Consider the following 14,178-nt stretch of genomic DNA (forward strand, 5'->3'; position numbering starts at 1 on the left):
AAAGAGTGTTCTTCCATTTATAAACAAATAATAAACATCCATCCCTTGAAATCATAATGAGGGTGAGTAGTGTGTGTGTGAATGTGTGTGTGTGCATGCGTGTATTACATGTATAACTAAGTGTGTGTGACACCCATTGACTATTCTTTAGATATAAGGAGAATCTTTGGCTCTTATTCTGAACTTACATCCTTTCTCTACTGTTGAATTCTGTGCCTGTTTTCCCAGTACTTTGGGGCTTGTAAATTTTAAAATTCTTTGGGTATGAACACCTTGGAGGTGAGAGTAATCATTTCGACTTACTAATGAAAATTGATAGGATGCTGAGAGATGGTGATAGAAAAAAGCATGTGTGAGAAAAAGACTTAATGCTGAAAAGGAAAGACAAGGACACTGAAGTTAGAAATGCAAGTGTCAAGATCGACCATTTAACTGCTCATTATCTTCTTGGGTGAGGAACATATTCTGGAAATCAGCTTAAATTCTACAAGTTGTTCCAGAATAGTGGAATCTGACCTTATGAAATCTTATCAAGCTAAGATCATTAGATCAGTTGACTCTTCCCTTCAAACAAATACCAACATTGGATGGATGAGTTGTTGTGCTAATGACCTTCATGGTATTATATAACTGCTTACTGATTCTTCATTATTTATGGTTATGATTTTATGGAATCCCTCTCCTGGGGGTAGGGACGGTCTGTGCAGGACAGAGGTTTCCACTGGAAGAGAGACGACACAAGCATCCACTGCCTGGTGTGCTTTGGGAATCTGCAATGACCCTTAGTTTTTCTAGTTTACATTCATTTTGAAATGTCTATAATTTTTTTTTTCTTCATCTAAGTTACTGAATGTTTCGATTTGGGAGGTGGGTAGTTTTGAGTTGTTAAAATCTAGTGTTACTGCATGTGGCCAAAATGTACTGCTTGTCTGATCTCTTTTTGTCATTTATGAGGTTTTCTTTATGGCCTAGTACCTGATCCTTTTTTTACACATTTCTTTAGAAAAGAATATTTGTATCTGCATCTGGGACTGGTTCTGTAGACATTAAACTTACATCACTGGAACCGTCTGCACGACTCAGTGTTTCATCTCGGATCCTGGCCAGTCCCACCGTTTCACACTCTACTCTTATATTCCGCTGGAACTAGGGAGGATGAGGGCAGGGGAGTAGGAGCAGCACAGCCATGTGGGGCAGTCTGAGTGCCGAACGAAGAGCCCTATGCTTGGACCGTTGTGAGTTAGGGCATCCTTCAGCACAAATGAAAACACAGTTTTTAAATATTGTTATAATGGGATTGGTTCTTTGAGGACACCATTCCCCTTTTTTCTTTGTCTTGACTCTCCTTTTTTTCTTCAGTCTTGATTATTTAAGTTCTTAAATTTAGAGGAAAGAGGTTATTTTAGAGGAATTTAGTCTGTGATAAAGGATAAACATAGCTTGTTGCTGTATGTGTTAATCTCTGGGAAATGGGCTAGAGGGGTTCAGCATCATACTTTATATTGAGGGCATGTTGGAAATTAATTGGTTGTTTTATTTCTGTGTTCTTCCTCTTTTCTCTTTGCGCATACCCTCTCTGTGGAATATGGTATTATTCCAGCATTTCATTGAGTTTGATTGTTGCACAGAGTGAAGAGTTCAGGCTCTGGAGTCAGTTAGCTTGAGTTTGAATCCTTTCTCCACTGCTTATTAGCTCTGAGAGTCTGCGGAGGTCATTGAATCTCATTGTGTCTTGGTTTTCTCATCTATTAAGTGGGAAATAGTACCTATTGCATAGGGTTGTTGTTGGGACTAAGTGAGATATAAAATATGTAAAATGCTTAGAATATTACCCTGTACTTGTATCCAATAGTGGTCAATAAATGTGAGCTATTATCATTATTGGGCAGCTGAATAACCTGCTTCGCATTTGTCTTTGACATTATAGCAATTTGGATTAAAAGAGAATAAATTTCAGTTGTTTAAAGAGGACTAAATGTTCACTGCCTGTATTTTTATAAATAGCCAAATGTGAATTATTTGAGTATCATTGCACTGACCACAAAGAATAATCATTGTTAAATGATGATTTGCTTTTTGGAGGAAAAACTGTCATTTATACATGCTTTTATAATTCATATGTGCTGAGTTAAGGAGTTCTCCTTGTACATGGCCTGGTTTTTAAGTTTTATCAAAATTATTGTATCAAAAATAGGATTCATTAAAATTTGTCCTGAAGACTTTAATACATTAATAAGCCTTTTCTTGTTCTCTGTGCAGCGTCAAAACTCCTCTTCCACTTTGAGGTGTGGGATCTGATTTAGAACTTAGAAGACTTCAGTAATTAGCCATGATGGTTATGTTCATTTAATTAGCCATTGGTTAAGGATATAGAGTCATGTTGATAAGCAGCCTTGTTTAGTTTTTGTTTGTTTATATAAACACCTGAAGGAGATAGCAATTAAAGAGAATGCTTGGTTTGTCTAATTTAGTCCTTATAAAGCTTAGATGTTTTGAAAGTGATTAAGTTTAAGGGAATAGAATAAGACATCTCATGGCTTAATTCAAATTCTTTGACGTGGCTTCCCTGGTGGCGCAGAGGTTAAAGCGTCTGCCTGCAATGTGGGAGACATGGGTTCCATCCCTGGGTCGGGAAGATCCCCTGGAGAAGGAAATGGCAACCCACTCCAGTATTCTTACCTGAAGAATCCCATGGATGGAGGAGCTTGGTGGGCTACAGTCCATGGGTCGCAAAGAGTCGGACACGACTGAGCGACTTCACTTTCACTAAGTCAATATGTTAGACTTTTGGGGGGACTTTGGGGAGTGGTGGTGAGAGGGGCAACTGGTTGAGAATACTTTCTAAATATGTAACTTGTTTTTGCTGAGAATAGCAGTGGTGCTGTATATCTTTAAAAATGATCGGCTATTTCTTGTTCCCTTACATCTGGTAGAGAAATGTGATACTTTCAGATACTGTTACGCTTCACCTAAAGTTGACATCAGTTTTGGGGGCAATGATCCATGAGGTCCCGGGTACATGGGCTGGCACTTGGGTTGTGGGTTGTGAGGAGGAGGGACCAAGTGGATCCTGTGACTAGCAGTCTAGCCCTGTCCACCCTCTGCTGGGGCTGCTGGTGACTGTGTAAGATGGGTGCTGTTAGTCTTCGCATTTACCTCCAGGAATCAGGTGGCCTGTGCTGCGAGGCCTTTGTAGTGCATTTCCTGGGAGATTGGCAACTGAGGATGGTTGCAAGTGACTGGACAAACATTGTTCGAGTCCTTCTTGAATCATACAGAGGAAAGATGGGAGTGTGGTTAGAGACTCGGGTCCTGTGCCTAGCTTCACAACTCTTCATTGTGGAACCTCCAGGATTGTCTCTAATTTTCTTTGTGAAAAATGGAGAATAATAATAATGATGCTCCCTGCTTACCTCAGAGTATTCTGAGGATTATGATTTAATCGCCTTGGATGAAGGCAGCAGAAGTTCTCTTGTCATAATATCATTGCCTTTCCAGAGAAGCTCCAGTTTGCTGGAATAATGTAGTGGAAAGTAGATAGAAGTGGGATGAACTATTTACCATTAGTTGGTGTCTTTCAAGTCCAACTGTGGGTCAGGTTTCCATTCTAGCTGGGGAATTTAGTATAAAATTTCTACATATTTTTTAGTGACACCAAACCAAATGTCTGACCTGCTGTTTGTAGGAAAAGAACAGATGTTTAAACACATTAATGAACATGTTAGTGGTTTTCACCCCTGTAAGAGAAGAAGGTGGGTCAAGAGGGAGAGCCTAGGAGAGCCTAGGTTTAGGTAGAGTTTGCTTGCATTGTCCTATTATGGATGTGCCCTGTTTGAGAGAGTCTATATTGCTTCATTCTGTTGATCTTTTGAGTGTCTTTGACAAGAAAGCTTCACAGATACCAAGCCAAAACAAAACAAAAAATATAAACACTCAACAACAGTTGCCTTAAATACCAAGGATGTCAGCGTGAAATTAAAGTGAATCAACTGACATTTCTGCTTTGAAATTTTTTAAGTAAAATTAATTTAAACCAACAGTGAAAACGTCTGTGTCTACCTTATAATGGAACGTTTGACCTTTTTCAGTGTTTTTGGCTTAAGAGTGTAGACATTGGGATGTTTTTGGTTAAAATCTGCTTCCCCTCTCTAAGGGCTCTGGGATCTTGGTTGGTCTCTGGTGGCGGAATAGCAAACGCTGCCCATTGTGTTGGAACCTGCAGGTTCTGAAGACAAGGTCTCTGCAGTAGTGGATGTGGTGTCTCCTCCTGTCCATGTGTAACTGTTTTAAAAGAACACTGTTGTCATGCAAATTCTTATTTTTTTGAGCTTGCTTTTGAAGTTAACTTTCACAGAGAATTCCTGTTACCTAGAAATTGATGACAGACTTACACCATTTCCTTTTTTTTTCTTAGACGTTCCATCCTCAGAGCAGCCTGAACTGTTCCTAAAGAAACTTCAGCAGTGCTGTGTCATTTTTGACTTCATGGACACGCTATCTGATCTTAAAATGAAAGAATACAAGCGCTCCACTCTTAATGAACTGGTGGACTACATTACAATAAGCAGAGGCTGTTTGACAGAGCAGACTTACCCTGAAGTAGTTAGAATGGTGAGTTTCTTTTTTTCGCCGCGGACACATGTAAGCACCTTCCATAAGGACGCACAGGTGTATTTACTGCAGAGTCAGGTCACAGGAGGTCACCTCCACAAATGAGAGCCAACCTCCTGAGAGCTAAGCACAAGTAGTCGGCACAATACTAGAATCTGAAGAGCATGATTTCATGAGAATGAAATACAGAACTTTTCACCTACAGCAATATTGGAGGAATCATTGACTTCAAAATACGAAACCAAGATTGCCAGAGTGTTACTGGATTTCTGGTATTGGGAAAAGAAAAGACACAGGAGAATCAACAAAAGTTTTAGATCTTTGTTCGAAAAATATACAAGCCTGTTGGATGCCTTGATTCCACCCCCCTCCCCGCCATTCATTGTGGTATATTAGAAATGGCTTTAAACTTAATGAAATTGTGATAGAACCTAGATAAAGCCTCTCTTGGCTTTATAAACTAATCATTCACTTTATAATCTTACAGTCAGGAGTGATGTCTTTCATTATTTTTGAACAGCTTCTTGTACTTTGTGTGGTCGTTAAAGAGTTATGAGAAGAAACATTATTAGTATAAGAAATTATGTTCTTATTGTATCAATAATTATATTAGATTTTCAAAAGCTGAGCCAAAATACAGTCTGCTGTTAGATTTTTGTGAGAGGGTTGCCTTTCTTGGCCTCCTAGAACATCCTGGGTCTAGAGAGCATAAGCTATTTGGAGGTGGTGGCGCTGGTCTACTAACTCCTGAAATTATGCTGAAGAGATCTGAGGGGGTTGGTGCATCATTGGGAAGTCCACTGGGGATCTGGCTCACCCTCTATGTACTGCTAAAAATGTACTTAGTCTTTTTGTGTAACTTGTATCACTCATATTCAACAAATGCAGAAAAGAGACATCTGAGATGGAGTAGTTTTGGTTAAAAATGAATAGTTTTCAGATTTGGGAAGGGACCTGAATTATCACAGCTTGAGGAACTATGACACATATATGAAGGTCATTTCAAAACAGCGTCCAGTATAGTCCTCAGATTCATATTGGAGTGTCTATTGCATTTATTTATTTACAGGAATGTAAAACAGTGTTTTGTACATTAACTGTTTACATGTTTACATTGTGGCTCTTGAGCAGTGGTTCTCAACCAGGGGTGATTTTCCCTGCCAGGGCACCTTGGCATTGGAGACATTTTTGGGAGCTGCAATCAGGGTTGGGAGAGGGGTGCTACCAGCATCTAAGGGGTAGAGGCCAAGAATGCTGTTAAACCTCCTAAAATGCACAGGACAGCCCCCGTAACAAAGAATTATCTGGCCTCAAATGTCAGTAATGCCACTGGTGAGAAACCTTGGCTCTAGAGTTGACCTGTTCTCCAGCCCTCTTACCCTGATGCTAGGATCTTCTTTAGTCCACCTGCTTCTTCAGAGCATAGTCCCTTGGTTTTAACCTACCTGTGTTCTCAGCCAACAGAGTTATCCACTGTTTATAACGTTCTTCTGCATCTTTCCATGGCTAGTCTGTGAATACTGAAGCATATCCAAGCCTATATGTATAAATATTATCTTTTGTAAACACACAAATGGTAGCATACTATACACACTCTCTGTATCTTGCTTTCTTCGCTTACGTAAGTACATCAGTACATACCAACCTGCCTCATTCATTTTTATAGCTGCATTTCATTGTGTGGATGTGCCATAATGTGTTTAACCATAACCACATGAATATCTTTGTACGCATTTCAGTTTGCCCTTGTGTGAGAACATCTATGTATTTGCGGATTTGTTCTCTAATAGCCTGTCTTTTCCCCTCTTCCTGGACTTTTGTGAATTCCCTGGCCCTCCCCACGCTTGCTTTCAAGAGCTGGCTTAAAGTGCTACCACTGGTTCCTGAAAAGTCCAGTGTTTTCTCCGTCCTTCAGTTCTACTACTTCTTGACAACCCAGCCTTTAGAATTTGTTCATTGGCTGCTCTTTAATCCTTTCAAACATTTATTTGATTTTTCTATTTAGATTATAAGTACTTGTAGGGGTCCCGGGCCTCTGGACCACAGACTGGTACCTCCTGTCAGATCAGCAGCAGCATTAGATTAGAAATAAAGTGCACAATAAATGTAATGTAATTGAATCATCTTGAAACAATCCCCGCCCCACCTCGCCCTCTAGTCCATGGAAAAATAGTTTTCTGTGAAACTGGTCCCTGGCCATAAAGACTGGGGACTGCTGAGTACTCCTAAGCAGGAACTGTCAGGAACATCCCTGTGACCTCTGTAATATCCTAGTCCAGGCCTACCTGGAGATTGTTGAATGAGTGAATGAAAGCGTATTCCCACTTAAAATAGGGGCATTTCACGCTCTCAAATTATGATGAAGATACTGGGTTTATTGGGTTATATCCAGTTTTAAACCCAGTATGTGGCATAATTAAAAAATTTCATTCATTCCTGTGAATCATCTTGGTCCTAAAGCAGCTTGAGTCTCAAAGGAGAGACCATTTTTTTTCTCTTCTCTTTTACCATCCATCTGTGCTGCGCCACCCGCCCCCGCCACCACCATAACCCTCAAACCTCAACAAAAAAATGTAAAAAACAAAAAAATGACTCCTGTCATTTGCTTCTGAATGTATACCTTAAAATGTACTTAAGTCCTGTTTTAGGAAGTATTGAATCTGTAGCATGCCTGCTATTCTAGGGCGTTAGATAATTGGCTTTCTAGATGATAGTTGAGGGTTCTTGGAGGTGTAATTTATTTTTCACATCTTGTGATTTGTGAAATTGCTACTAATTTTACATGATTCTTAGTCTGGGATTTACAGAGAAGGAAGTAGTATGGTAGAGTAGAAAGAGAAAGGGCTTTGAAACCACACAAACTTGAGTTCAAATGCCAGCTCTTGGCTCACTTACTTGCTCCATCACCTTGGACCGAGCCCTCCATCTCTAATGTCCTCGGTTTACATGAGGTGCCAAGAGATGGGTAGGATGGAGGGAAGAGTGGCTACAGTCCCTCCCACCCTGCTCCATAAATAGTCCACTAAGGAAAATTGTTACGCTTTGTTTGTACATCAAGGTTCTTACCACCTCAGATACACATACAATCTCTATAAGAAGGGTTGGAACTAAGTCCCTCCTTATCTTCTATTCCCTTCCATTTTGCCACCTGTGAGCCCCTCGTATGTAGAAATCCTGGTGCTGTTACTGCTTATTTTCGTCATCTGTATTTTACCTACCTTTTGGTTATTTCGTGAGGATTGGAGATGACATACGTGAAGCTCTTGGTATAATCCCTAAAGGGCTTCCCCAGTGGCTCAATGGTAAAGAATCCACATCCACTGTAGAAGACGGGGTTTCATCCCTGGATTGGAAAGATCCCTGGAGAAGGACATGGCAACCCACTCCAATATTTGTGCCTGGGAAATCCCATGGACAGAGGAGCCTGGTGGGCTGCAGTCCATAGGGTTGCAAAGAGTCAAACATGACTTACTGACTGAACAACAATAGTCCCTAACACATGGCCAGCGTTTAGTCAGTAATACTATTACTATACTTGGATGGTTTCATTATTAGGCACTTGACTTTATAAGCATTGGAGGAGCCCAGAGTTCCTGTTTGCTCTCTTGGCTAGATGTGTTCTATCCCACTGCCTCTGGTCCTCAGATTCTCTCATTCCAATCCTGCCTGTTGAATAGGCACTGTCCCCACCTGTTCCTCTTTCTTATTACTGTAAAATGAAATTGCTTCAGAAGGATTAATGAGAGAAATGGTGGTACTTTTAATGAAATATCAGTGAAGTTGATAGCTGGGTTTTACAAACGAGTGTGACTGATGACTTAAGATAGCATGTTCTGTTGTCAGCATTATCACCAAAGCCTGATGGGACTGTTCTGAGAGCTGCTATTCCTGTTAGGGTAAGAAAAGAGTGGCAGATGCAAGTAATCTAGGAGTTGGGGAACCCATTTCTAATATTTAAATAAAGTCTAAAGACTGTTAGAATTAAGAAAGAAAAATGACTCTTTATATGTAAACAAAATAAAACAATGTAGCATGTAACTCTAATATCCCCAGATAAAGTAGAAGCCACTGTCCTCATTTCTTATCTTCCACTTAACTACTGTGAGACTTGGGTAAGCTCCTCTAAGCCCCATTTCTCCCCTTGTAAATGAAGGGAGTTGGTGGTGGTCTCTCATGTCCATCCAGCTCCAAAAACTACCAACACATCTTAAGAAATTTAGAATGGATCCTGCCATCCTTAAAGTTTACCGAATATTGTCCGGAGTAGTTGCTTCTATTCTGTCAGTGGTTTCGTCCATGTTTTTCTTTCTCATGGGGTCATATCTGATGGGAAAACGAGAACCAGGACTGTTAGTTCCTTAGGCTTTGGCACATATTGCCTTGTGTCATTTCAAGTGTCAGGCTTCTGTCCTTGAGGCAGTGTTTTTACCACATTTATGCTCATGTTTTTTTTTCTGGTTCTGTTGCCATGCATCCATTTGAGAAATTTCCTAGCATTTCTAGCTCTCTCAAAGGGTCGGACATGACTTGCCCACTGAACAATAAGTAATCTTGGGTTAATTTTTTTATCCAGACTTAAACTCTGTCTTTTATACTCTTTATAGTCATACATCTTCCTTTTCAAAACCATCTCTGGGAAATAGTTCAAATATGAGAGGAAATCTTATGGGTGAAGGCATTGTTTTAATTAGCCCCAGGTAAATTTGTTGAGTGGTTTAGAGCCACACCTTCACATTTTAATGATTAAAAAAGGACAGGGCCTTGCTCTGTCAAAGTCTGGTAGAAAGGGCACCCATGTGAGCAAATAATATGTCATCCATTTTTAATAGAAGTTTGTAGAAGGCAACAAAGGAGCAGAGAGAAAGGGGGAAGGTAGGAAGGTCAGGGATGGCTTTACAAAGTGAGGAAAGCCCGACTATCGAAAACAGTGAAACATATTTTCCAGTGGTTGAAATAATGTTGAAATGAAAAAGAGAATTACATGATACAAAGGCATTCCCAAACCACATGATACAGTCAGAGGAACACAAACAGTGCTGTGTTGTTGTAGCGTTGTGTGTGTGTGTGGGGGGGGGGGGTGTCCTGGGGAGTGAGAAGAGGTGAATGGTGGCAGTTGAAGATGTAGGTATGGACCAGAAGGACCTGAAAGAACCTCTGGTTTATCTACACATAGTAGGTAACCATTGAAAAGTTATGAACAGGGGAGTGATACGGTCAGTTTTGTATTCTAGTGGCAGTGGGCCAGGTGGATTGGAGAGAAGGCAGAGAAGAATTGATTAGGGGCTTGTTGTATTAGAGAAGTTTTAGAGGTCCTGAACCAAGGACAGGGAGGAAGTAGAGAAGGGGAGGAAAGTTCAGTTCAGTTGCTCAGTTGTCTCCAACTCTTTGGGATCCCATGGATTGCAGTAGGCCAGACCTCCCTGTCCATCACCAATTCCCGGAGTTTCCTCAAGCTCATGTCCATTGAGTCAGTGATGTCATTCAACCATCTCATCCTCTGTTCCTTTCTCCTCCCGTCTTCAATCTTTCCCAGCATCAAGGTCTTTTCAAATGAGTCAGTTCTTTGCATCAGGTGGCCAAAGTATTGGAGTTTCAGCTTCAACATCAGTCCTTTCAGTGAATATTCAGGACTGATTTTCCTTTAGGATGGACTGGTTTGATCCCCTTGCAGTCTAAGGAACTCTCAAGAGTCTTCTCCAACACCACAGTTCAAAAGCATCAATTCTTCGGCGCTCAGCTTTCTTTATAGTCCATCTCTCACGTCCATACATGATTACTGGAAAAGCCATAGCCTTAACTAGACGGACCTTTGTTGACAAAGTAATGCTTTTTAATATGCTGTATAGGTTGGTCATAACTTTTCTTCCAAGGAGCAAGCGTCTTTTAATTTCAAGGCTGCAGTCACCATCTGCAGTGATTTTGGAGCCCCCCCAAATAGTCTGTCAGTGTTTCCACTGTTTCCCCATCTATTTGCCATGAAGTGATGGGACCAGATGCCATGATCTTCGTTTTCTGAATGTTGAGCTTTAAGCCAACTTTTTCACTCTTCTCTTTCACTTTCATCAAGCAGGGGAGGCAAGGATGGCATTTAAAAGTCATAATGGTCCAGTGGTTAATAATCTGCCTTCCAGTGCTGAAGACATGGGTTTGGTCCCTGGTTGGGGAACTAAGATCTCGCATGCTGCAGGGCAGCTAAGCCCATGCAGTGCAACTAGCGCGCCAGCGTGCTGCAGCTATAGAAGCCCACCCACTGCTGCAGTGACCGAGCCCGTGTGCTGTAGAACCTGTTCTCCACAATAGAAGTCCACGTGCTTCAGTGAAGCCCCAGTGCAGGTGCACACCACCCTCATTACGAGGTAAAACTGAAGCCACTTAGCGTTTACATTGATGTTTAGAGAGAGAGAAGGGAATCTCGGATAGCTTTGGAAAACAGGTAGTCTATGGAGCTGCTATTTGAGAAAGGTACAGCAGGATTAGCAGCAGGTTTTGGATGGAAGCTGAGTTGAGTTTTGATATATTATCTTTGAGGTTATAGGAGTCATTGATGGGAAGGTTAGAGATGATTATTCATAATTATCAGCTTGAGCGTAGGGCAGGGGAGAAAAAGAACAATTCTGGGACCCCAGGTGATAGCAGAGAATCATTGTGCTTCGGTGCAGTGGTTCAGGGGGAGCTAGTGGGTTGTATGTGAAGTGTCAGGAAGTTGAAGTGATGGCTGTGGATAATGATTGCACACACAGTAGTAGGATCTTGGGTGTACTATCCTCATTAGAGTAAAAATCCTATCCCTTCTTTCCTGAGTGAAGGATGTTTTATCTCATTGGTCATTTATTGTTATTATTTTCATATTTTCTCTATATATCTTGGCTTTTCTTGATTTTAGAGTCTGCTCCACTTCTGCTTCATTTTGGTTAAATATCTGTCTCAAATTACAGAATACATGGTTTGCCAAAGTGAATGTAATTTTAAGATAAAATACAACATTTTCTTCTTCTACTTGAGTCCTTTATATTGTTTCTTGTCCACACATTCGGTTTGTTTTGCCCACTCTGAAATTACGCCCTGTTACTTCGTTATCGAAGTGCTCTATCTTTTCTTTGGCCCTGCTGGGTCTTCGTTGCTGTGGGTTTTCTCTGGTTGTGACCAGCAGGGCCCGCTCTTGCTGTGGTGCCTGGGCACCTCCTTGCGGAAGCGTCTCTTGCTGGAGAGCATGGGCTCCGGGTTGCACGGCTTCCACTGCAGCACGTGGGCTTGTAGCTGTGACTCTTGGGCTTTAGAGCCCTGTAGGTCAGTAGCTGTGGCTCATGGCTTAGTTGCTCTGCAGCATGTGGTATCTCCTTGGACCAGGGATTGAACTGTGTCCCCTGCCCTGGCAGGTGGATTCTTAACTACTGGACCACCAGAAAAGCCCCTATTTCTATCTTTTATATGTGCTATGATTTAACTGGAAATCACCGCTCTGGTTAGCCTCTTAATAGACTAAAACAGTTTTGTGGAAAAATATGAAGTCCGCAATTTAAAGACCTGAGGGTCTCCCTACATGGACTCTTACGGGTGCTTTGTTAAGTTCATTGCATCCTTTCTAGGCTGAACTGTGGGAGATTTCTTTTCATAAAATACCAGCCATCTAAAAGTAGCCTTGGGAATGATAACTACCAGAGGGAGCATGAAATTTCCATTTTTCATCTTCCTGCATCTGAAGATGCAGGAAGATTTAGCTCTACATCCTGGCTGGATTTGTCTTGGAGGTGACCCTTTAGACCCAGAGGAGATAAGATCTGTAGGTGTGAGCCATTGGGTGTGGTGGGATAGGGGAGGTGGGGTTGCTTGCTGCTGCTAAGTTGCTTCAGTCCTGTCCGACTCTGTGCGACCCCATAGACGGCAGCCCACCATGATTAGAAATATAAATAATGGAGGAGAATTGAGTAACATCTGGGAAAGGCATTTAGAAAGTGATGAATTTACTGGAAAATTTTTAAGGATAGGATAAGTCTAAAAGACAGGACCTAGTAAATTAGAAGGTAAATAATTCATTGGTACTTTGAATGTACAGTGGTGGTGGCTTAGTCACTAAGTCATGTCCGACTCTTTGCGACCCCATGGACTGTAGCCCTCCAGCTGTTCTGTGCATGGAATTCCCCAGGCAAGAATACTGGAGTGGGTTGCCGTTTCCTTCTCCATGAGTATACAGTAGGTGCAGACAAATAACTGTTGATACCACTTATCACGAGGTACCTAGAATAGTCAAATTCATAGAGTCAGAAAGTAGAAGCCAGGGGGCCCGGGGGGGGGGGAGCGGTGTCGGAATGGGGAAGGGGGATGGGGAGTTAGTGTTTAATGGGGTCAGAGTTTCAGTTGAGGAATGTGAAAAACTCCGGAGATGGATGATGGTGAGAGTTGTGCAACATTGTGAATGTACTAGTGCCACTGAAGTGTTAAATATGGTTAAAATAGTTTGTTTTATATTATGTGTAATATAATATACCTTGTGGACTTTCACCACAGTTAAACATTTTAAAAAAAGAATTTCTTGTTATTTTGTAAAGACTGTAAGGTTATGATGATGAAGATTGCCAAAAGATATTTTTAGAATGAGATCAGGAAGAAATCACTGCTCAAGGTTAGGAGTAGATTGTTACCGTTTGTAATGTATCAGAGGGTAGAGAAACTGGCAGGCACTCTGTCCTGTTATTAAGCTATCACTCAGTGCTGCATCTGTTAATGCTCCTTTAATAGTGTTGTTTAGCATGTTTGTGTGTCCATTGAATATTTTTGTGGGGGTCAGTGGACCTCTTGATGTTGAGCACAGAATTTTGTGTGTTCTGCCTGTTTTTGTGGGAGAAGATCTGTAGTTGTTGGTTAAATTTCGAGACATAGTCTGACTCCAGAATGGTTTAAGCTCAATTTTCACATGTGCAGTGCTCTGCTAGGTGCTGCTCCCTAAAATATAGGCTGAGATTAGAGGGGAGCAGGGTCTTCCTGTTTATGGCGGTAACTAAAGATGAAGATGAAATTGTTAGAATGATTTCACCAGTGAAACCATCTGGGCCTAGAGTTTTCTCCATGGGAAGGTTTCTGGCAGTGAATTCATTGTTTTAAAAAATACATTGTATTGAAGTATAGTTGATTTATAATGTTCTGTTAATTTCTACTGATAGTAATTATATGTATCTCTCTATATATACATCAATTATGAATAGATGAATATATATATACACACATTATTTTCATATTCTTTTCCGTGATGGTTTGTCATAGGATATTAAATATAGCCCCCTGTGCTATACAGTAGGACCTTGTTGCTTATCCATTCTATATAAGTTTGCATCTGCCAGTCCCAAACTCCTAATCCATCCTTCCCCCACCCCTTCAAGTTTTAAAATACATATGTGACCTATTTAGGTTTTTTGTTTTCTCTTGTGTCAGTTTTTGTTGGTTTTTATAATGGTTTCACAATTAAGAATTGTGTTTGAATTACTTAATCCTTACTGGTTCTTCATAAAGATGTGTACTAATGAAAGATGACCAGCACCTGTACAACTTCCAGTGTTAGCAGCATAATTGTCT

General features: G+C 40.9%; 1 protein-coding gene across 2 annotated transcripts in view; it reads left to right on the top strand.

The window, feature by feature from the left end:
• The window catches only part of PPP2R5E (protein phosphatase 2 regulatory subunit B'epsilon), a 156,721-nt gene that overhangs the window by 78,038 nt on the left and 64,505 nt on the right, over positions 1–14,178 (top strand). For both annotated transcript variants that reach the window (XM_005685955.3, XM_018054081.1), the window contains exon 3: positions 4,415–4,611. In XM_005685955.3, coding sequence (XP_005686012.1) covers positions 4,415–4,611 — 197 coding nt within the window. The remainder of the gene's footprint in view (positions 1–4,414; positions 4,612–14,178) is intronic.

Source organism: Capra hircus, chromosome 10, assembly GCF_001704415.2.
Source record: "Capra hircus breed San Clemente chromosome 10, ASM170441v1, whole genome shotgun sequence".
NCBI classification, from domain to species: Eukaryota; Metazoa; Chordata; class Mammalia; order Artiodactyla; family Bovidae; genus Capra; species Capra hircus.